Here is a 24,647-nt window from a genome sequence, read left to right on the forward strand (position 1 = left end):
AGCCACACATTAAGCACCGTATTATGTGAGTACAGACTGTAAGATAATTAGTCCAGTCTGCTTCTCAGTAAACCCTCTTTAGATCTTCTTTCCCCGTGAGCGTGGTTTGAGGTTAGGAATTTTTCCTCCTTAGCTGTAAAACTTGACTTCTGTCACTCTAGGATTACTTTAAACGAGAGGGACAGTAAGGGTAATATCGATTTGTATAAGCTAGCCTCACGTTGACCTAAAATCCTTCTTGGGCTCACAGGCCACTTGAGATGTAAACTTCTCTACTGAAATTAAACACGTCCACCTTTCTCCTCTAAGACAGCTGAGCTGCTAAGAGCAAATGCGACAACGCAAGGCCAGTTAACATCGCGCAGTCTTGGGCGGACCCGGCTGGAGGTGGAGCTGCCGGGGCCGGATGTAACGTCACGGGGCCGGATATCACGGAGGGTGTGTGCGTCCTGTCGTAGGGGGCGGTGCTCAGAGCCTGGTTTCCTCGACTGCTGGACCGCGCGTGGCGTCCCAGCTTTGCAGCTATGGGGGCTCCTGCAGGTTTGCAGGCAGACTGCGAGGCGCTGTTCAGCCGCTTCCAGGAGATGGACAGCGTGCGCTTCGAGGACTTCACCGACCTCTGGAGGAGTATGAAGTTCGGGACCATCTTCTGGTGGGTGTTTCTTGTTCACTACCCGCCTGCCTCCCCGCTCAGAGGCGGCGTGATAGGTTTCTTCCTTCCCCTTCGCTTCGCCGCACCTGGGAAGGGCTGAGAAAAGTGGCAGTCTCTGAACACTGCCTCCATCTCCCCTGAGCTCTCACCGGTACTCGGCCGCGCGCTTCCCCGGGCGATTTCGTTGGCTTGGGTTCCTTCCATTTGCGGCCTCCTCCCGAACACGTATGCCTCTCCTTGGCCGCCCTTCTAAACTCTTCTTACATTGCTTCACCCGGACCTAGGTCACCATCTTTTGCCCTCCTCTAGTCTCGTTTTCTTAGAACTCCATGTTTGAAAACAACAACAAACACAAGCAAAGAGAAAACCCTGCATGATTGAATTCATTTTTCACACAACCGCCGAAGTTCTAAAGTGCAAATTTGCTCACGTCACATCCTTGCTTCCCACTCTTCAGTGGTTTCCATTGCCTTTGGGGTGCAGCTCAAATTCCCTAACATGGCTGGCAAGACCTTTCGTGACTGGCCTCTGCCCATCGCTGCACCTTCATCTACCAGTCCACTCCATGCACTCGCTTTCTTGCTGCAGCGTCTGCACGCGACCCTCTACAGGCGTTTCCTCAGCCTAGAGCTTTACCGTCAGCTCCCTTTGCCTGGTTACCTTATTCTTCAGTCAGGTTTAAGCTCACATGACAGTTCCTCAGGGAAGGCTTCTTTTGCCCTTCTAGACTAAATAAGGTGTTCATGTTCTCTTTCTCCTGTAGCACTTTGTGCTTATTTTATCTCTTGACATTTTTTTTTTTTTTTTTTTTTTTTGCGGTTCGCGGCCCCTCACTGCTGTGGCCTCTCCCGCTGCGGAGCACAGGCTCCGGACGCGCAGGCTCAGCGGCCGTGGCTCACAGGCCCAGCCGCTCCGCAGCATGTGGCATCTTCCCGGACCGGGGCACGAACCCGTGTCCCCTGCATCGGCAGGCGGACTCTCAACCACTGCGCCACCAGGGAAGACCTATCTCTTGACTTAACCACATTTTATTATAAGTGTGTAGTTCAGAAGGCAGTATGTGTAGTGGTTAAGGGCATAGATTATGGAGTCCAACTGCCTGAATTTGATCAGAGTCCACTAACTGTGATTATATGGTAAGTGCACTCTAAGTGCTCAATAAATATTCACTGTTATTATTATTCTTTTTAAATTTACCTTCCACTAGATTGAGCTCCGTGAGGACAGTGACTGGATGAATCTGGTGTTCCATTAGCATAATACTTACAATATTGAAAAGGCTAAAAGTTGAATGAATGAGTCCTTGTGATTAAAACTCTGTGTTTTGCTGAATAAAATGTAAACGTTCTCTCTTTTCTCTTAGTCGATGTAAAATAACTACCTGTGTAGTTTGTACATTGTAGGGGATGGAGAATGGAGAACCGTTTGTTGTACAGTTAATGAAAGGAGAGGAACTAATTTTTTTTAATGGTAGTAAATGTAATGCATTTATAGCTGTATTTAATCCATAGAACAACTCTGAGATCAGTAATTATCCTTGTTTTATAGATGAGGAAATTGAGGTTTAAGAAGGTTAAGTAATTTCTCCATTATCACACAACTAGGTGGTAGAGTAGATATTGAAACCAGTGTGTCTTACTGTTTCTGAAACCCATGATCTTTCACTGTATCCCTCTTGGGACAAGTGGTAGTTTAGAAGAAATTTTCTGGGGTTACCCCAATTCTTTCTTTCTTTTTTTTTTTTAATATTTATTTATTTATTTTTGGCTGCTTTGGGTCTTCGTTACTATGTGCGGGCTTTAGTTGCGGTGAGCGGGGGCTAATCGTTGTGGTGCACCGGCTTCTCGTTGTGTTGGCCTCTCTTGTTGCGGAGCACGGGCTCTAGGCACGCGGGCTTCAGTAGTTGTGGCACGTGGGCTCAGTAGTTGTGGCTCGTGGGCTCTAGAGCGCAGGCTCAGTGGCCATGGCTCACGGGCCCAGCCACTCCGCGGGCATGTGGGATCTTCCCGGACCAGGGCACGAACCCGCGTCCCCTGCATTGGCAGACGGATTCTTAACCACTACGCCACCAGGGAAGCCCCTACCATGGTTATTTTATATATTAAATATTTTAAATTATTAACCAGTGATAATTTATAACCCCACTCCCTTTGCTCCCAATTCAGCAATAAATTTGATGCTTTAGGAAGATGCATCATGTTTACCTAGTGTCTCAGTGTAAGAAGCACAGCAGAAAATTAGGTCTTCGTGCTTAAATCATGAAAGAATCAGATGTGGAATGCCCATCCACTTTCTAGCAGCTGCTATTTAAACAAGTATATACCTGATCTGTTATTTTTTTTCACAGCCATAATATATTTTCTCTTTGTTTTCTAGCGGTAGAATGAGAAACTTAGAAAAGAACACGTTTACAAAGGAAGCTTTGGCTTTGGCTTGGCGATATTTTTTACCTCCATACACCTTCCAAATCAGAGTTTGTGCTTTGTATCTGCTATATGGATTATATAACACCCAACTGTGTCAACCAAAACAAAAGGTAATATTCGGTGAGTTGTTTTCTTCCAGCAGAAATATGAAACAGGTACAATATTTTCACAACCAACTGATTTAAGTAGAAATGCCAGTGCTTCAAAATTATAATACATTTGTGAAAAAAGATTTACATTTACTAACAACTTTTTTATTCCTCTTGTTTGCAGATTAGAGTTGCCGTGAAGGATTGGGATGAAATTTTAAAATTTCAGCAAGATTTGATAAATGCACAACATTTTGATGCAGCTTATATTTTTAGGAAGCTACGACTAGACAGAGCATTTCACTTTACAGCAATGCCTACATTGGTATGTTATGTAAAATAGATTGTTTCTCAAAATGGGAAATTATGCTTTATTGTCCGTGAAGTACCTAAGTCTCCAGAAAGTGGAAAGACTATTATTTAGTTTCCAATACTCGAAGAAAGGCTTCTTAAAATAGGAAACAGTGTTGGGGATTCCTGGCAGTCCATTGGTTAGGGCCCCGCGCTCTCACTGCCGAGTGCTCGGGTTCAATCCCTGGTCGGTGAACTAAAATCCCACAAGTTGCGTTATTTCAAAAGTCTAACAGTCTTTGAAACATGGATTATTTAATAAATATATACTTAGAGCTGCTTTTTTTTTTCATCCATGTTTACTGATAGACAGTTTTTGCTGCTGGCTTACTTATTTCAGTACTTAAAGTATATCTTATAAAAGACGTCTATTTTAAAGACATTCATTATTATTTAGCTGTCATACAGAATGAAGAAAAAAATTCAACGAGCTGAAGTTACTGAAGACTTTAAGGACCCAAGTGATCATGTAATGAAACTTATCACTTCTGATGTATTAGAGGTAAATTTGTTCTTATGTTCCTGAATTTTTTTAAAAAATTGTTTTATTAACTACATATTGAGGTTATACCTTCATCTTCTGGATACTGAAAATTTTTCTAATGCTTTTAACCAATCATAGAATGCTATTACTTTCTCTAAAGTGTCAGGAATATTACATCCTAAATATATCAAAATTTCTGGAATAAATCTTGAAACACAGTGAGAAACAGAAAGATGTAGAAAACTTGTCTTGGACTAAGGATATTTAGATTCAAATACTGAAACCACCATTTGTATTTGACTTTAGATAGGTCATAAAACAAGAATTTAGTGACATTTTTTTAATAATATGTGTTCATTTCCTAAGTTCCTTTTTACAATGCTTGTGTAAAAACCCACCACTGAAAACAGTGAAGCTATTTCGATGAAACAAAAGTTTGAAGTCAAGAATAATGGATAAGGGGTACGGTCTTAAAACAGCTTTTCCATCTAATATATTTTGGTATTTTATTTGAGTTGTGCAGTGTTGAGAAAAATCTTCTTTTGCATTGATAAGTAGTGATACAGAGTTTTACCTGAGTGGAAATGTTGCCCTGAGGTTAAAACAAAACCTCACTAAAGGGCTGCAGCCTTCTGATCAGTGGTCCATTCTCTTTTCAAAAGAATGGATTCATACGTACACAGAGTGCGCAGAGTGAGCACGAGCAGGTGGGGGCCTTAGTCATGTGTTTTTCATTTCTTTGAGCCTTAGTTTCCCCCTCTTTAATATGAGGATTGCAACCCTTATCTCATCCAGTTGTAAGAATCGAGACCGACTTGTACCTGAAGAGTGCTGAGTGTGGCCTATAGCACATAATAGACTCTTCTTAGTAAATGTTACTGCTTTTCCCCGAGCCCTGTTCAGTCTTTTCCTATATCAGGAATGAAAGAGGGATCAGATCTTTGATTTGCTCAAATGTTTCTCTGTGTTCTGGGTGCTGCCATGTTCTAATAACTTCAGCCGTTAGGTTGCATCTATGATTTTCTAATTCAGATACCAAATTGATTTAGGTTCATGGATCCCTTTCCCCCCTAAATTGTATTGAAAATTATTATATGTATGGACGCTTGGTTAGGGTTAGGTACTCTATCCTCAGATTCGCAAAGGTATTCATGTCCTCCAAAATAGTAAGAATTACTCAGTTAGAGGGAAATTGTTTGCTAAATATCTAAAGATATGGTATAGTGCAGGACCTCTACAAGATGTTTTGTGTATATTATTTTACTCCTTAACAACATCCCTGCAAATTAGGTGTTTTAAACAATTTTAAATTTTTTGTTAATTTTTTTAAAAGTAGGTGTTTTTATCCCTGATTTAAAGTTGAGGAAACTGAGGCACAGAGACATTAAATTAGGAAGTGGTGGAGCTAAGGTTCTGTATGGCTGCAGTGCCTATTTGTTGGATAGCAAAGACCTTGTCTGAGCTGGGACTGGGGTTGGAAATATATCATTTGCAGACATCTCGTGAAGTATAACAAGAATTAGGATCTTTGCCCTCTAGCAGCTGAGCAAGAAAGAGGTGGGAGAAGATTATGTAGGAAAGTAAATGTGAGAAAAGAACTTTGTGTAATAGAGGGAATTTGTATTTTGTCTTTTTGGCAGAGGGGAATCATTTAGAAGTTTTAGAGATTGGAGAGACTTAGAGTGTATATTTAGGTTTGGGGTAAGGAGCCAGTTAGAAGGAGGGTTTGTGTAGAAGAGAAGCAGCACAGTCCCTGCTGTGAGGTGGTGGGTCTGTGACCAAGAGCCTGGTGGAGAGATTAGCCTTGAGCAGGAGAAGGCACTTCTTCCTTTGAAACCTTAGGGGAGGAGGTGAAAATGGATTCCTATAATTGGTTGTGAAGAAGAGAAGTAGAAGGCAAACAGGCTCGATAGCCTGAACTTTAAGAGGCCTCCTGCCAGAACCAAGAATTGAGAAAGTTTGGAATAGCCGTCGCGGAGAGTGAAAGATGTTGGGATACCAGAAAGGATTTGCCAAGAAGTACTGATGTGGATTATAAAGAGAGAGGCAGAGAATGTTCTATAACAGTAAGATGTTCTTATCAGTATTCTCCCAATGAAAAAAAGATGATTTGAACCCAGTTGGTTGTAATTTTTGATTGTTGACTAATTTAGTGGCAGAATGTTAATTTTTTTCCACATGCATTGCTAAACTTTTTTTTTTCATTTTAAGCTCTTTTACTACAATGTGTTGAATTAAAGATTCCTCTGTTAAATAAATTGTATATGTCGGCAAGCAGGTATGGGAGATTTTAGAGAACAGAGCTGGGGTGATGCACAAATCCATATTCTTTTAGGGTGATTTGAGAGGAGGGTCAGAAGGGCAAGGCTATGAAATGCCTATTCCTAGAAGCTTCTAGGAATGGAGTAGTCTGTGTGAAGTCATCCTGACTTTATCTGGCATCTTTATCTTTGGTAGCCTTTTCCTTCAGTACCTGTGTTGGCTTTATTTGTCCTGTCCTAGCATAGCCCATGACCCATTTTCACTGATAATCCCTAAATTTAATACTTTTCTATTTTCCTTCTACTGCCTACAAATGCTATAAAGTCTTCATGTCAGCATACTTGAATTCTGGTCATGATTCTGCCGCTCATTTGTGGTTAAGGAGGTGTAATAAAACAAGAGAATAGGATATTGAATCAAATTATCTGATTTTTTAAAAAAATTGAGGTATAATTGATATAACATTATATTAGTTTCAGGTGTATAACATAAGGATTTGATATTTGTATATATTGCCAAATGATGACCACAGTAAATCTAGTTAACATCCATCACCATACATAATTACAATTTTTTTAAGGCATCTGCCTTCTAATTCCAACTCTGCTACTTAAATATGACCTTTAGCAAATCATTTCACTTTTGAATCTGTTTCTTCATTTATATTTACAATTATAATAATGGCATTACATTTTCAGTATTCACCATGTGCCAGGAACTATGCTGAATGTTTTTTGTATGTTATCTCACCAATCATCATAATAACCCTGCAGAAGAGATAGTATTTTCCCAGTTTTAAAAACAAGGAAACTGAGGGACTTTCCTGGCAGTCCAGTGGTTAAGACTCCGCACTTCCACTGCAGGGGGCGCGAGTTTGATCCCTGGTCAGGGAACTAGGATCCCACATGCTGTGTGGCATGGCCAAAAGAGTAAATAAATAAATAAAAATTAAAACAAGGAAACTGAGGATCAAGAAGTTGAGTAATTTGCATAAAGTAAGACACAGACACTGGATTTGAACATCCAGGTGTGTAAAGCTCCAAAGCCCATGCACTGTCTTTTATTTCTTAATCCTTTGATTTTGTATAGTGGTTTACATCATACAGAATACTTCCACTTGTATAAGCTCACTAATAACGATGCATTAGGCGTTGTTACTTCATTTTGTACATATGTGGAACGTGATTCTTAGACTGAGGGATTTGCTCAGGGTCACAATCTAGCAAGTGACGGAATTCAGGCTCAAAACCAGGTCCAGCTAGTGGTCTTTGCCCTGTATTGTAGTGCATGTAAAATAATGGGAATATAGCACATTGTACCATGTAAAAAGTTAGGGGCTTCCCGTGTCTGGACACTCTTCCCCGTTGAAGATGCTGCATATGTGAGCACTCACCACTCCTGAGCAGTTTTGAATTCCTTGAACAGATATCGATCGAGTCCATCAAAATCTCCTAGAAGTGCATTGAGTAGCCTATCTTGGGGATGACTCAGAGGTTGTTGACCATCTGTGATGGATAGTTCTCTGCTGGTCTGTGAACCAAGTCCCAGTGCTGGTTTTATGTGATTCTTAAGTCCGCCTGCCATATTTATGCTACCTTTCTCTTTACCCTGTATACCTGCCCATTTGTCTGGAGTTTTCTGGGGGAGGAAGGTCTAATAAATGATGCCTCAGATGGTGTCATAAATCACTATTTCGTTTAATCTTGAATCTTATCACTGAGGTAATGAGGAAGCTTATGGGGACAGGCACAGAGCTTTGAGATTTGTGAACGTCAAGCCCATCTCTGTGGAGGATTGGGAGAGAGTCATTAGATAGGAATTTCCAGCTGAGCATAAAGAACTGTGTAAATATCCTTCATGTGACAATATGAAATAAAAATGTGATCTTAGTTATCATGAGTAATACTTAAAGGTATGCTATACTATAAATAATTTTTATTACATCCAGGAATGCAATCTTATGTTAACTAGTCTCTCCCCATCGTTTCTGCATACAGTGTGTATTGCCTGATATTTGTTGAGTTGAACTCAATGATTCCATACTTCTGGAAAGCAGACTCTTCATTAATAATGTTGTACTAGTTTGCATAATTTTATCATTTTCAATGTACTGTAGTATGTTATTCCTTCTCAACTCTGTCACTTTGGAAGGTGATTTTATTTTGTTCTGGTTTTGCCTTTAAGTTTCTCCTTGAAAACTGAATTAAAGGACTCATTGTTCCACTTTTAGGAAATGCTGAATGTTCATGACCATTATCAGAGAATGAAACATATAATTTCAGCTGATAGATCCAATCCAGACAAAGCCCTCAGCTTGATAAAGGATGATTTTTTTGACAATATCAAGAACATAGTTTTGGAGCATCAGCAATGGCACAAAGACAGAAAGGTTTGTAACTGTTTGATATGTCACCTTTGCATTTGCATCATATGTGACTGGCTATACGTGACTGAGGACATTGAGAGGCAGCCTTGCTTAGTGGCTACCTCCTGTGAAGCTAAGATCTGGAGTGCTTTGCTTTTTTAGTATCAGCTTTGCCAGTTATTAGCCATGTGATCTTATTTAATCTTACAAATGGATTTTATATGTAATTATATAGCATATTATTAAATAATTATAATTAATTGTAATTATATAATATATAGCTAAATAATATCCATTATACACACACACATACACTATGTAGTATACATAATTATAGAGGAATAAATTGTCTTGGTGTACCATGGATTTGTTATAATCTTTATAATTTAGCATTCTCCAGAGGTTACACATTGGCAGTCTTTGGGCCAAATCCTGCACATACTTTTTTTTTTCTTTGCATAGCATTGTTCCTAATATTTAAAAAATTTGAATTAATTACCAACATTTAAATATTTGTGGACTTAACTTAGAATTCCAGACATCCAACTTCTGTTAAAAGTGAGAGGTTTGGTAACACTGGTCCTACTTTGCTGCATGGCAGTGGACAGCTAGACTTGAGTGATGGGATGGCTTCTCCCATTGTGACAGAGCATGTGCTTTCTGCTTCTCACGTGCTCTACCTGCCTTCCTTTATCCATTTACAAATCGCATCAATACAAGTCTTCCATTTAGTTTTCTGATCCAAATACTGATGCTAGAACTGCCCATATTCCATATTAGCCTTTTCAGGTAGAGAAACTTTTTTACTCTGGAAACCTGAAGACCAGCCTTGCTAAATTTACTTTTGAAACCACTACTCCATCTAATTTTACTAAATACTTCTAGGAGAAAGTAAGTAATTTCTGATTACTTACTATGTGTTTGATAATGTGTTAGTATTTTCACAAATGCTAGATAGGCATTATTATATAGCATTTTTCAGAGTGATTCGTTGCTACTTTTTGGTTTATATAAACGGAGATGGCTCAAAACTCAATTTTAGAAAAGATAAACAAGGAAAGTGTTGAGATAACAGCCTTGTGAAGAAGGAAATAATTTGCTTCCTCTCTGGACATTTATTTTAATGAGAGCACATTTTAGAATGTTTGAATACTTTAAGTGCTACAAATGGGTTGCACAAATGACTTAGGCACTTAACGTAAACATCTATTGTAGTGCTGTCTTTTAACAGCTCTCTTTAATGAGCATTACTAAGACCTTCGAAAACCTGAAGGAAAGGAGAATAAACCAGCTTTCTCACTACCACATAAAGTGCATGTCATCTTTCATTAGTTAGGAGGCTTTAGGTATTTTCTTGATGAATTTTGCAACTCTTCTTTAACCTAACCACGATCTTAATGTCAGGTGGTGAACCATGTTTTGATACTGTGAAATATTCTTTTAGTTTTTTAGTAATTAAAGTAAATGATTTTCATTGTTCTGAAATTGATTTTCAGTTAATTTTTAGTTGGTTTAAATTGTAAATGTGTAAATATAACTTTTTTGATCTTTCAGAATCTATCCTTAAAATCAAAAGCTAAAGATGGAGAAGAAAAGAGTGAAGGAAATTCACAACAGTCAGAGGTCAGAAAAACTCACTATATGATTGCTTATGGGGCAATAGTTTGGTTAGCTTCTTTTCATTTTATGTGTGGCTGTGATTCTGTATATTAACCATAATGTCCCATGGTCAGTATTCTAATACATATCTCAGAAAATTCTGTAACGTGGGTTCTATGATGGGCTAGCCTGTTCTCTGCTGGAAACCTTGTGAAAGACCACATTAGTTATAGGTTGGGAGTGGGATGTTCACAGTTTTCAGCAGGGAGAAGGAAGGATGGTGGTGGAAGGTGTCCTCAGTCCTGACAGGGGCAGGGTAAGGCTTTTGTAATACTATGTCTTTTCAGCCTTTCAGCCAGTGTGGAGCACAAGCTACTATTTACTGCTTTCTGTCTCCAGAATTTTCATCCATCTTAGTGCATGAGGCAAGGAGCCATCTTTGGGCATAGGAAGATGAGGAGGGAATGGCCTGGTCACCAGGAATTTCATTCATATCCTCCTTAAATCCTAAATGAAAACAATCCACAGCCATGGGGATGTTATCATGGCACCTGTTAGAAAGTAGTGCATGTTTATATGCCTTTACTTAATATATGTCCAATAAATGTTAATTCCTTTTACCCTACCTTCTGTCTCAAATCTTATTTCTGATAAAAAAAATACTTGGGAATTCATAATTTCGCTCAGTGTTTGTGTGTTTTAACTTTTTCCCTTTCCTGTTTATTTTTACTTCCAGAGAAGTGAAAGGGCAGAATCATTGGCGAAAATAAAATCAAGGGCCTTTTCAGTTTTTGTTCAGGTAAGTTATTTCTTTAATAAGGTAATTTAGAAATTTATGTGATGCTTTTTTAGTCACGTTTTAATTTTTTCATCAAAGTAACACTTGTGCATAGTTTTAACTAATAATACTGTAAAGTTTATATAATCCAGCAGTCTCCTGCTCTACCACTTCCTGCCCCTGTACTTCTGATCTCAAGAGGCAACCATCTTCACCTTTTTCTCTCTCTCTTTTTTTTTTTTTTTTTTTTTTTGTGGTACGCGGGCCTCTCACTGTCGTGGCCTCTCCCGCAGCGGAGCACAGGCTCCGGGTGCACAGGCTCAGTGGCCATGGCTCACGCCCAGCCGCTCCGCGGCATGTGGGATCTTTCCGGACCGGGACACGAACCCGTGTCCCCTGCATCGGCAGGCGGACTCTCAACCACTGCGCCACCAGGGAAGCCCACCTTTTTCTCTTTTATTTCTTCTGGTATTTACCTGGGATTTTGATGCCATTGTTCTTTATTGTCTTCCAGTTTCTAGTATTCCTGATCATGGAAGGTTTTAGCATTTTCTCTTTATCCCTGGAGCTCTGGAGTTTCATGATAATGTACCTTGGTGGAGGTCTTTTTTCCATCATTGTCCTTGGCTCTCATGGTGGACATCCTTTTGATCTGATAGCCTTCAGTTCTGAGGGATTTTTGTATTGTTTCTTTGATCGAATTCTTTACTGCAGTTTTGCTCTTTTTATTTTCTTATTTTTATTTTCTGTTTTTATCTATTTTCAGAGAGATTTATTTTTTTTTTTACTATTTCTTTATTTATTTTTTGCGGTACGTGGGCCTCTCACTGTTGTGGCCTCTCCCATTGTGGAGCACAGGCTCAGGACACGCAGGCTCAGCAGCCATGGCTCACGGGCCCAGCCGCTCTGCGGCATATGGGATCTTCCCGGACCGGGGCACGAACCTGTGTCCCCTGCATCGGCAGGCGGACTCTCAACCATTGCGCCACCAGGGAAGCCCCAGAGAGATTTCTTAAACTTTATCTTCTGAATCATTATATTGAATTTTTATTATTTCTGCTGATATTTTTTGATTACTAAGATTTTTTTTCTTGTTCTCTGAATCTTTTCTTACTTAAAAAATGTATTCTTTATCTTTTTGTTTTTCTGGATGCAATATGCTTATCTGCTTGAGGATGTTATTTAGTTTTTTGAAGTTTTCTCCTTTTTCCCCAGAGTTTTTATTTTTGTTTATTCTATTCTCTGTCATTCATTTTCTTGGCTTTTTTCAAACGTTTGAAGATCCTCAGATCATTAAGAGAGGTCATGTGGAGTTACAGCTTTTTAGCCTCCATGCTTTTCTTGGATCTAGTCATTTTTACCAGAGAGCAGGCTTCCATTCCCTTGCCTGGGGGAGGAAAGTGGTAAATAAGCCCAGCTGCCAATGTTCTGGGTGCCTACAGAGAATCTGCCAACAGGCTCACAGTTCCTTCTGGAGGCTTCACTCAACCCACCTATTTCTAGTAAGAGGCTTTATCCCCTTCCTTAGCTATACTGGTTTCCTCAAGCCTTCAGCTTCTCTGGTTTAGCCTCTCCAGAGAGCGAGCCTCCTGTTTTCTACAGGAAGAGGTCAGTAGTTCAGCTTTGAGGCTGCTAAATGGGATACTGTTCCCTATGTAGATTTTTCATATAACCCATTTTTTTATCCCACTTCTGATGACCCCAATTCCTGATCCACTTGGACCAGCTTTCCTTGTAGACTTCCTCAATACAGGCAGTTAGATTTCAGATTTCTTCATTCTAAGTCAGCCATCACTTTTACACTTCCGAAATTTTGTTGTTTTGTTTACAACTGCATTGTTTCCTATTATCTCCGTTTTGTGAGTTTATTCATTTTTATTCCTTTCCTCTCATTTTAGTGGGGTTTCAGGAAGGAGCACCAATAAACTCGTATTTTTTTCTGTTTTTTTTTTTTTTTATAAATCTAAAAATGACTTTATTCTGTGGGAAACTACTATCATTCTCTGGTTGTAGAAATAAAAAGGAATAAATGAAAAAATTAAAAGTGACTATAGATTAGTTAAGTGTTGTATATTTGCTGTACTACAGTAAATTGAGTACAAAATATTGTTGAATGAAAGCATCAAGGACAATAAATTAATTATTCCAAATTTATTTAAACCAGAACTATTTCCATATTATATGTTAATTGTTGTTTAATGTATTTCTTAAGACGTTATGAAATACTTAAAAAATTATTAAACAATTAAATTATAATCCCCATAAATTGTTATGAGTGTGTTATTGCATAGTTGTAGTTTTTTTAATTATTGAGGTATAATTAACATACAGTGCATGGTAGCTTTTAAACTGCTGTTAATACCTGCAGCACATATATGACATTCATTGAAAACTCCTGTAGTCAGGGCTCTGCTTAAGCAAATTAGGGAATTTATTGACTGATGTAACTAAAAAGTCCTTGGACTGTCCCTCTGTTTCTCACCTCTTATGTTGCTTTCATTGCCTTCAGGTGCGATTCGTGACAACTCCAGCCTTGCATGTTCCCAGCTTTAGGTTCAGTGGAAAGGGAGAATTTTCCTTTCTAATAGTTAAACAAAATTCTAAAATTGAGTTATATCAGCTGTGACACATATCACACACCCACCCCTGAACAAATCATGGTGGCCCTGGGAATGTGAAACTCATTTTGACTAGATCGGGGCCACATGGCCATACGTAGAGCCAGGCATAAAGTAGTTCCATTTGAAATACATAGTGCTAACTAAGGAAAATAAAATGTTGTTAGAAGAAAAGAATAGGTTATCAGGTGGTAAAAATGGCGGTACTTGTCCTTTACACCTCCATTTCCCAGCCATGCAACTGCAACAGTTTAACCCAACAAGGATGTTTTAACTCCGTTTGGGCAGATGAGGATGACAGCTGCAGGGAACTCTTCCTGTTGTAAAGCTAAAATAGTATATACATGTAACAGGTATTAACCAAGCAAGTATCATGGTAAAGTACTTTATGACAAGTATTTCTGTGAATCTTTCGTCATCTTTGATTGTCTGTTTTGTTGTTCCCTAAATCACCTGTCAGTTGGGTTCATTTTGCGATTCATTGTAATTAATTGGATTTGCAACTATTTAGGCATCCAAGTCAAGAAGGCATCGTCAGGTCAAACTTGATTCTTCTGACTCTGATTCTGCATCTAGTCAAGGACAAACCAGAGCAACTAGGAAGAGAATAAACAAAGAGACATTGAAACCAGCAGGAGGGAAGATGTCTTCCAGAAACAGAGGTCAGTTTTTGAGACTTAAAAAAGGGAAAACAGGTCTTATTTACAACCTCCTCTCACCATGTTTTATTAAAAAGGATTACTTGTTTAAAAACCTTGTGAGATTTAATATTAAAAATAAATTATCTTAGATTCTTGGAATCTTACTACTGAAAGGGTCTCTAGGAGTCATCAAATTCATCATTTCATAGATGATGAAATTTAGGCCCATACAGGTTAAATAACTTGTCCAAAGTGATACAGTTAGATAGTTATAGAATCAATCCAGAATTATCCAGATCATACTTTATTAGTAATTTTTGTGTGTGAATCAAACTTATGTGTAGAATAAGGTATGATAAGTAATACATTCTATAAACTGTATTTTCCATTTGCTTCACTAGCTAAGCTGTACCTGCTTTTCTCTTGAAATAGTTTATCTATAAAATTACTTTTGGTATTTGTTTTTTTAAAAAAATGACTATATACTCAAAAAGTTTAATTTTTAAGCATTGCACAAATAGTATATGTTCACCATACATAAAGTTGGAATCTGATTAACAGACTCAGGGGAAAAAAAGGAGCATTAGAAACATAGTAAATATTTAGTGCCTAATATAAGAAACACAGAGCCACTGTAGCAGTATATGAAGATATGTTATAGCCTTGTAACATATTTTTTTCCTATATTGAGGCAGCAGAGGGAGAACTGAAGTTAAATACCTTTAATACAGTCCAGATATGATCAGTTCTGTAACTTAACGCTTGAAGTGCATTGAGAATTCAGAGGAGGAGATACCACATTTGTTAAGGATAATCAAGAAATACTTCAGAAGGAGAATGTTTTTAGTTTTCTTTACAGAGCTAGCAGATATTGTGAGGAGAAGTGTTAGACTAATCTCACTTATAAGTATTAATGAAATAGTCTAAGTTTTATGTATCAAAAGAATCTCAGATACAAAACAACTTGACTGTGTACATTCATTCTGAGATGCAGGGATGGTGCAGTTAGGAATCTATCAATATAATTTGCCATATAAATAGGTTAAAGGGGAAAATGTGAATTCATTTTAATAGTTACCCAAGAACACATTTGATAAAATCCAGCATCCATTCTTGATTTAAAAAAATATCCTCCAGATGTAGGGAGTCAACAAACTTTCTGTAAAGGGCCAGATAATAAATGTTTTAGGTCCAAGTGGAACCTTCATATATTTCTGGTGGGAATACAGAAAGGTATAGTCACTCTGGAAAACTGGCAGTTTCTAATAAAGTTAAACATATAGTTACCAAATAACACAGCAGTCCTACTCCTTGGTATTTACCCAAGAGAGATGAAAACTTATATTCACACAAAAATTTCTATGCAAAAGTTTATAGCAGTTTTATTCATAATTGCGAAAAATTGCAATCAGCCTAAATATCTTCAACTGGTCATTGTATAACCGTGGTATAACCATACAGTGCAGTACTACTCAGGAATAAAGGCACTACTGATACATATAATAACATGGATGAATCTCAGTGCACTGTGCTAAGTGACAGAAATGAGACACAGAAAAGGCTATATACGATATGATTCCATTTATAAGACATTCTGGAAAAGGTGAATCTACAGAGACATAAAAAAGATCATTGGTTGCTAGGAACTGGGGGTGGAGGGAGGTGTTGACTGCAAAAGGGCACAAGGGAAATTTTTGGTGTGATGGAATTGTTCTGTATTCAATATTTTGCACAACTATGCATTTATCCAAACTCCTAGCTCTGTACTGCATTAAAAATGGTTATATATTAATTCAAAAATGGTTATATATAATTAATTATATATTAATTCAACCCAAACCAAACCAAAACAGAGGACATGAGGAAAGGATTGATTAGTTTGATCATATTTAAAAAAGTAACTTCTGGTAGATTTTTTCTAAGGTATCAAAGATACTTAGGTTTAGAAACCTGCACAAGCATTTTTTTATTAATTATCCACCTTATTTCTTAAAAGTGCAGCCGAGAGGTAGTTGGTCAAGCTGCTTTCTTAAACGTCCGGAAAAGAGTTTTTATGCGGTTGAAACGGAGGAGCCGAGTGCAAGCTAGGAAAGAACTTAAATGAAAGTTCCTTTTCATCTGAAATGTTGGACACACATAACTTATGAAATATCACTTCTTTCACTAGCCATAAATTTTTACTTAATGTAGTTACCGAAAACATTTTCATAAACTCTGAAATTAACTTTTAAGGATGGCTGAGGTTTGTTATTGAATTTACCTAGGTGTATTAGGGAGGGTTTAACCCATGAGAAAGAAAGTACACTAAAATGTGATCTGAATTAGATCCTTAATTGTAACTCAGCTATTCCAGCTAACCAGCTTTGTCGCTCCTCTGAAGCAGAGGTAATTTGTTATTCTGCATCTTAATAAAGATTCAAGTGCTGGGCTTCCCTGGTGGCGCAGTGGTTGAGAGTCCGCCTGCCGATGCAGGGTATACGGGTTCGTGCCCCGGTGTGGGAAGATCCCACATGCCGCAGAGCGGCTGGGCCTGTGAGCCGTGGCCGCTGAGCCTGCGCGTCCGGAGCCTGTGCTCCGCAACGGGAGAGGCCACAGCAGTGAGAGGCCCGTGTACCGCAAAAAAAAAAAAAGATTCAAGTGCTTACTAAAAAGTTTCTCTTTAATTAAAAGTTCATTTCCTCAAAGTAGAAAAGTATTTTTGATTTCATAGTTTTTTCAAAAAGAGGTGTCTTATATTCCATAAAATGCAAAAGATCTTGTAAAACCATTCGCAGCACATAAGATTAATGCTAAACTTTTTAATTTTAGGAGAGCTGTATATAAATTAGCAAGAAAAGGACCACCATCCTTTAGAAAAATGGGCTGAGGACATGAACAGGCAATTCATGAACAAAATGTGGTTACCATGCATATGAAGAGATATTTAATTTCATTAATAATGAAAGAAATGTAGATTAAAACATGATTTTCATCATTTGTTATATTGGCAAAGATTAAAGGTAACTGAATACCCGTTGATAGTGAAAGTGCGAGGAGGTAAAATCTGAATTTAAGTGGGAGAATGAATTAGCACATCCTTTTTAGAGAGCAGTTTGAAGTCATCTGTCAGTTGATATCAATCAGTTTTAAATGGACATGCCTTCTAACTTAGCAATTCAGTTTCTAGGAATTTATCCTTTACAAGTGACAGAAACACACAGGACATTCATTGCAGGATTATTGACAAAGCCTGTTAACAACTCAAATGTTTAACATTGAAAAAATGTTTAATGTTGAAAAATCCATATAAAGGAATATTTTACAGTTATTAAAAAGCTGGAGAAAGTTCTATATATACTGACATGAAAATATGTCCAAAATATATTGATACATTGCTTAGTGAAAATTTTTTTTAAAGAAGAGTATGATTCATTTGTTAATAAATATATATGTAGATGCAAAACTACTATAATATAAAATAGATAAACCACAAGGTCCTGCTGTATAGCACAGGGAACTATATTCAGTATATTGTAGTAAACTGTAATGGAAAAGAATCTGAAAAAGAACAATATGTGTGTATATATATGTATATGTACATATGTGCGAGTGTGTGTGTGTGCTTGTATGTATATATATATATAAATTTGCTGTACACCATAACACTGTAAATCAACTATACTTCAATTAAAGAAATGTAGACAGAAGTACAATATATATCATTGAAGAAATCTAGAAGCATATAACAATGATTAATTCTCAGGGACGGGAAATTTCTAAGTCCATACATTTCTGTGTTTGACTTTTATGTGATAACCATATGTTTTGTAATCAGGAAAACTCCAAAGATTAAAAAACTAACAAATGTAACAATAATTCCTTAGACTAAGGCAAGTTGAGGGATTGGCATGAAAAGAGGCAAGGTAGTTGGAAGTACAGCGTGTGAGGGGCCCATTTTTTTGTTTTGTTTTGCAGTACGCGGGCCTCTCCCTATTGCGGCCTCTCCCGTTGCGGAGCACAGGCTCTAGACGCGCAGGCTCAGTAGTTGTGGCTCATAGGCCTAGTTGCTCAACGGCATGTGGGATCTTCCCAGACCAGGGCTCGAACCCGTGTCCCCTGTATTGGCAGGCAGACTCTCAACCACTGTGCCACCAGGGAAGCCCTGATTTTCTTTTTTAAACTTACTCATTTAATGTAGAAATAGATCTCAAAATGTAGTTAATCATCATGTGACTAGATGAAAGTTTTTTTTTCTCAGTGACAGTTTTTAACTCAGAAATCCTTCCCTTGACATTGTTGGATAGATTCTGTTAGGTTGTAAATGTGGATCTTAAAAAATCATTAATAGTTGATATGGATGGCCATGGTACAAGATTATAAAGAACAATATTAGTAATTTGAGGCAGATTGTACTGATTATAATCTTGTGAACAACTGAAAAATTTTATAGGTTCAAAATCCACCCCCCCACTGCCAAAAATGTGATTAGATATAGAAATAGATTTCCTAAAATATTATCTGTCATCTTAAAAATCATGTAAAAAAATTATTGTATCTAATACTTAGGACTTCCAAGTAAAGGTAAAATTCTATTTTAATAACTTAATGGGAAATTGGTATTATTTTATTAAGTTTGAATTGCATTTAAAATGGAAGCTTATTGCTACAGTTTACTCAACTGCATCTAGAGCAATCTATTCATTCCATAAAATCTGCATCCCATTAAGATCCCAGAATACATGTGTTCAGTGCAGAAAGCTTAAACTCATCTTCATTTAATTTCTTGTCTCCTGTGCTGGCAGGTACTTATTAACATATATACTCTGTGAAATACTGTGTTATAAGTTAGTTGAATCCATATTTGATGATTTATAGTTTATTGAGGCTCTAGTATATGGCAGGCACTTTTCTAAGTACTGGGGATACATCAACCTAAACAAACCAGAGTCTATCCTTGTGAAGCTTACATTTACTATGTATTATATATTAAGATATGAGGTGGTGTAAGTGTTGTGGAGAAGCATAAGGAACAAAGAGTGCCTGTGCGGGGCGGTTGCTACTGGGACAAGGAAGTTATGTGCTCAGTGAGACCTGATAGGACAAACGGTGTTTGATAATTTGATTAGGATATTCCTTCAAGCAACAGAAAGTTGATGTATAAAACCTCCAATGATTTGGAAAATGGAAAGTTACTGGCAAATTATGACTAAGAGAAATATATCTTGTAGAACATATGTGGTGATACAGGAAAGTGTGTCTGCATTCAAAAACAAGGCTATTACGTGGCCTCTTCTTGATCAGGAGGCTGTACGTATGTGAAAAAGTACAAATTAAGAACCTGTGTTCAGAGACAATCTGAACTGTGTTTCTGAAGTTTGTGTACATTTTCCTTCACTGTAATGTGATTTTACAGCTGTTTGTTAAAATAGTGAATAATTTAATGATCCTAAAAGTGACAGGTTTGTGTGTGTGTGTGTGTGTGTGTGTGTGTGTGCGCGCGCTTGTGTATGTGAGAATTGCCTTATTTTCAGGTTGTTTTATTTAATGATGGTTCCTTGGACAGCATTCTGGTGTTCAGCAACCAATATGGAATATTTGTCATTAAATCCATATCAGTCTTTAAAAAAAAAAAAACAAGGTTATTAACTTTAGAATTACATTGGTGATTAATTAATAAAATTGAAGTAATACACTTGATTATTCCCTGATGTCTGCAGATATAACCTATGCTGTGTGTGATAAAGATTGAATAATATATCTATGTTTGGCTAATTTTGTTTCTTCCCTTTTCCTCTATTTACTTTAATGGAAGGATTAGAGACTGTTTTCAAAACATAGGTATAAATATATTATAAATTTATTAACACTTTTTAAAAAGATAGGTAGTTTTATATGCATATTTCTGTTTACCATTACAATTTTAGCTTTTAGTTTAAATATCTAATTTTTGTTATTATAATAATGTCATTATTTGTATAAAATTTTTTTTCAAAGATTAGCATTCTTTGTTTTCATATAAAATCATTTTTTCAACTATTTCCAGGTGACATGCAAAATGTACATAAGGAAGATAAATCTTTAAGTCTGAGTATGCCTGTAATTACAGAAGAGGAAGAGGAGAATGAAAGTTTTAGTGAAACAGGTACAGATGAAATTTTATCAAACTACTTGCAGAGCATCAACATGTAGAACCCTTAAAGAGCATGACGGTTGGCTATGTATTCCTGTGATGCTTTAACTTTGGTACATTGGAGAATTTTAGCGTTAATCAGACCGTTAACCATGACACTTAAAAATAAGTGATAATACAGTAAATGAGTGGATATGGAGAGGCAGGGGTCAGTCCAGGTGAGAGGTGAAGGATAGGGAAAATATCGTTATTAGTAAATGAATATCCATAATCGTGATGGTGTCTGAAGTGTATTTCTAACAAAGGGCAAAGGTCACAACATGTGAATTACTGTATATAACTTTTTTAAAGATTTTATTGTTAAAAAATACTTAATTTCAAATTCTAGTAAATGTAAAATTTTCACCTATGAGATGATTGTAACTAAGGGGTAAATTGCACAACATGAATTAAAATAGCTACATCTTTTTGCATTGCTGTGATCTTAATTTGTTTGTAGTATTTGTTAAACAATAGTTTAAATAATTATTATCTCTAGTAATAATTACAGTAATGTACAGAATAAGTTATACATAGCAGGCTAGGCTTGATAATTGGTAATTCATCAATGATAATGAACATAATGTATATTAAGAATCTGCCTAATGACTTTTTTTTCATTTTGGTGCTATATTCATTCAGCAAGCATTTATTGAGTGCCTATTTTGTTTCAAGTGCTTAGGTAGGTATGGGAATATAAAGATATATAGTAGAAGAGTTTAAGAACCATTTTATTTTGATCACAGTGAGTGTAGATCAAAGTGGACCTAAGTAACTACTGTTTAATGAATCAGATCAGTCTGTGCCCCAGAGGACCTTACAGTTTAGTGTGCAGAAAAACAACACAGTACCTTGTAGTAAAGAAACAGGGTGCTATGGAAACATATAGAAGACAAAGACAATTAAAAGAGAGTATTTGTTCCTTCAGAAATCTGAGTTGCTTCTGTGATTTGCTTATGTCAGCATAAAACGGTCCTTTATAGTCTTGTGAGTTTCAGACTGTAGTTGCTTTCTAGTTTTGTCTGGTAGCTTTTATTGTGAGTAAACAATCAAACACATGTATACCTTTATGGCTGCCTGGCCAGTCCCATTCTAAAATCTATCAGCTTGTGAGTTTTAAAAATTTGGTTTTTATTAAATCATAATTACATAAGCACAGAACTTAACAATTAACAGTTTTATAATACTCATTACCACAGACTTCTGACTCTGACTCCCATTTTTTATTCCCTAGAGACAACTCTTTTATAATTATTTTGGTATTGATCTCCATGTTTCTAAATAACATGTTTATATTGTCACTTATTCATGTTTCAGTTCTATGAATTATCTATTGAGGGAGGCAAGGATTTAGTTCTCCTTAATATATTCTTTTTTTTCTTATTTGAAGTATAGTTCACCTACATCACTATGTTAGTTCCAGGTGCACAACTTAGTGATACGATATTTCTATACATTACAAAAAGACCACCGTGACAGGTCTAGTTATATCTGTCACCATACAAAGATGTTACAGTATAATAATTTTATGTATTCTTTACCTCCCAATCCAAACACATGATACTTCCTATCACCCACCCTCTCAATATGGTTATTATTTTAGTTATATCAGTATTCAGCATTTTACAAAACATTATTAGCATCAGGGCCATGTGATATATACTATGATTCTCCCTTAATCGGAACACTTATTGTTTGCCTTAAAGAGTTAATAATTTTTTTGCCTTATTAATTTGTTTCTTTATGTATTTATCACTAATTTACCCCCCAAACTCTCCCTCAGTGTATAAATCTCCCCTTGAAACACTCGAGCACGTTAGGTATTTTATCAGTGTCATCTTCTTAAAGGAAGTCTCCTCCAGGCCTCTGACTTGCTTTACTCTGGACATCATTCTCTTGGCCTGCTGCCGCTTCTTTCCAGGAATCTATTTTCTTTTTCTTCTTAATTTTTTCTTTGTCTTTTCTCATTCCTTTTCCTGTCACTCTCCTTTCAGTTTTCATTGGAGGGGAATATTCCTTTCTTTTACGTCTTCCATAATTTTCATGTTTTTGTGTCTTCTGTTATTTGCTTTGTTTTTTTTTTTTTTTTTTTTTTTTTTTGTGGTATGCGGGCCTCTCACTGCTGTGGCCTCTCCCGTTGCAGAGCACAGGCTCCGGACGCGCAGGCTCAGCAGCCACGGCTCACGGGCCCAGCCGCTCCGCGGCATGTGGGATCCTCCCGGACCAGGGCACGAACCTGCATCCCCTGCATCAGCAGGCGGACTCTCACCCACTGCGCCACCGGGGAAGCCCTGCTTTGTTTTTAATGATCAGTAACTTTTAGGTTCACAGCTGTTTCTAGATGGACACTTACTTGAGTGTTGGTCATGGCATCTGCCATGGTAGCCAAAAAGATGTATGGTACTGCTGTTTTGGGTTACATTTTCAGGTTTAATTGGAAAGCAATTGAAATCTTAGTCACTTTCTCTTAGCACTGGCCCAGATACCTTTCAGTTCTGGCGTACTGGGCCCATGCTAACTATAGGGAGGGCATACCCCTATGAAACAACCTCAGAGTAGCTTATTATCAAGTAGCATTTAGGGTGATTAGGATCTCCAGTAGTAAGTTTACAACTGCAGTATCATTTTGAAGGATAAAAGTCATGTATATGTCAGGTTTAAGATTTCTTGTATCTTTGCTGTGAAGGTGTTCTTACTATTATGCCAACCTATATAGTTTAATTGTGTGTTATCAATTAAGTATTATATTTTTTAGACCTGACAGGCTTCTTAATTTTTTGTCTTTAGAGTTCACTGCACCCAAGAGGAGAAGAAAACACAGAACAAAGAGCCTGGTGTAGAGTACTTAATTTTGAGCTTTCTGACAGAAGAAAAGATTTATATTTTGTGTATTGAACAGGAAGACTGCCAGTATTAAAAATAATTCTTCTGGGAAGCTGTAGGTATTTCTTTGAAATGTCAATACTTTAATATAGTTCTAGAATAAAAGTACAAAAAAATTAGAGTATTACTCTAAAATTTAATTTTAACATCTTCTGTGAAATATGCATAAATGATAAAATTTGGATTTAGAATGTAATAGAAATAATTCTGTTATTTGCAGATTATTGCTATTTCCTACAACTTTTTTGTGCTATTATACTATCTTAGTACAGTTCTGGAAGTGTTAACTATTCTATTTAAAATCTTTTTTCTGGAAATATTAATGTTTATTATATGTAAATGGCTAATTATTTTATATCTAGTTTGGTAATGTTTGTTTATGATGTATATTAACTATTTTATATATTACGTTGTTAAGTGCAATAAAGTTTTTGCCTTGTTTGCTTTATTTTTTTAATGTTTGAAACTTATATGGTCAGTAACTTATGTGATTGATAACTTAGGAAGCTCCGTTTCTACTTCTGTAATCAATCAAGTATTCTTTTGTGCTTGTTTTAAAGCTCTCTTTGGCCTAACATGTCTATATGTATACATGTATGTTTGTGTAGGTATAGATATATGTATGTATTTGTCCAGTTATACATATAATATGATTACTCAATACATTGTTTAGGTACAACATTTAAATACTGATTATTTCTAATAAAACCTTTAAGAGTGGTAATATACATTTCAGAATGTGTCTGGTACAGAAAGTTGGTACTTAAAGAAAAAAATTCAATAGCTTCATGACTGTGCCTCTCTGTTAATTTCTCATTTGAGAGATTTAAACGGAGATTGCTTTAGCCATGGTGTTTGAATTGCTGCTGATAGCAGACCATCTCACAGCACGTGGCTGGCTCAGCCTGTCTTAAAATTGATTAAACTCCATGTTGTTTTCCAGTGTGGTATATTCAGGAATTCTACAAATGCCCTGTGAGTGAAAATGTGTGTAATCTTTTAAAATCAAAATACTAACACTAGCCCAGACAAAACTTCGCTTATTAGAATCTGTGCTGTCACATTAGCCGTGAAACAAAATTGTTTCCCTTGACTGTTTCCCTTTGTTTTCCTTGACTTCAGATGTTTCTGGTAACAGGGCAGTTTTCATGATGTGGATATTGGGCAGAGCTTCTGGGGTTTAAATATTCTAACATTGGGGTTTAAATATTCTAACGTTGGGATCCATTATTGGCCACTTGTATACCAGGTTATTTGCTAGGATTTGTATAAACATTAAAGTTTACAGACATTGTACAGCTAACACAGTGAGTTGCCCTCTTATTTTTTCACAACAGTACTTTTAAAATGT

The 24,647-nt window shown here is 36.8% G+C and overlaps 1 protein-coding gene across 1 annotated transcript; it reads left to right on the top strand.

Annotated features, from left to right (window-relative positions):
- The first annotated feature begins 524 nt into the window (after positions 1 to 524).
- On the top strand, positions 525 to 23,851 carry SNAPC1 (small nuclear RNA activating complex polypeptide 1). The gene is made up of 10 exons (XM_007471702.1): positions 525 to 652; positions 3,029 to 3,188; positions 3,352 to 3,492; positions 3,916 to 4,020; positions 8,495 to 8,653; positions 10,184 to 10,252; positions 10,965 to 11,027; positions 14,136 to 14,286; positions 20,288 to 20,386; positions 23,201 to 23,851. The coding sequence occupies exons 1-10, from the start codon at positions 525 to 527 to the stop codon at positions 23,251 to 23,253; spliced, it is 1,128 nt and encodes a 375-aa protein (XP_007471764.1). The 3' UTR covers positions 23,254 to 23,851.
- Positions 23,852 to 24,647: the final 796 nt, after the last annotated feature.

This window comes from Lipotes vexillifer, unplaced genomic scaffold (genome assembly GCF_000442215.2).
Source record: "Lipotes vexillifer unplaced genomic scaffold, Lipotes_vexillifer_v1.1 scaffold531, whole genome shotgun sequence".
NCBI classification, from domain to species: domain Eukaryota; kingdom Metazoa; phylum Chordata; class Mammalia; order Artiodactyla; family Lipotidae; genus Lipotes; species Lipotes vexillifer.

Bases quoted from the DNA above. Each gene is read 5' to 3' on its own strand.
- SNAPC1 (XM_007471702.1), top strand. From the start codon at position 525: ATGGGGGCTCCTGCAGGTTTGCAGGCAGACTGCGAGGCGCTGTTCAGC. The intron at 653-3,028 runs GTGGGTGTTTCT...TTTGTTTTCTAG, and splicing joins AAGTTCGGGACCATCTTCTG to CGGTAGAATGAGAAACTTAG. The intron at 20,387-23,200 runs GTACAGATGAAA...TTTTGTCTTTAG, and splicing joins TGAAAGTTTTAGTGAAACAG to AGTTCACTGCACCCAAGAGG.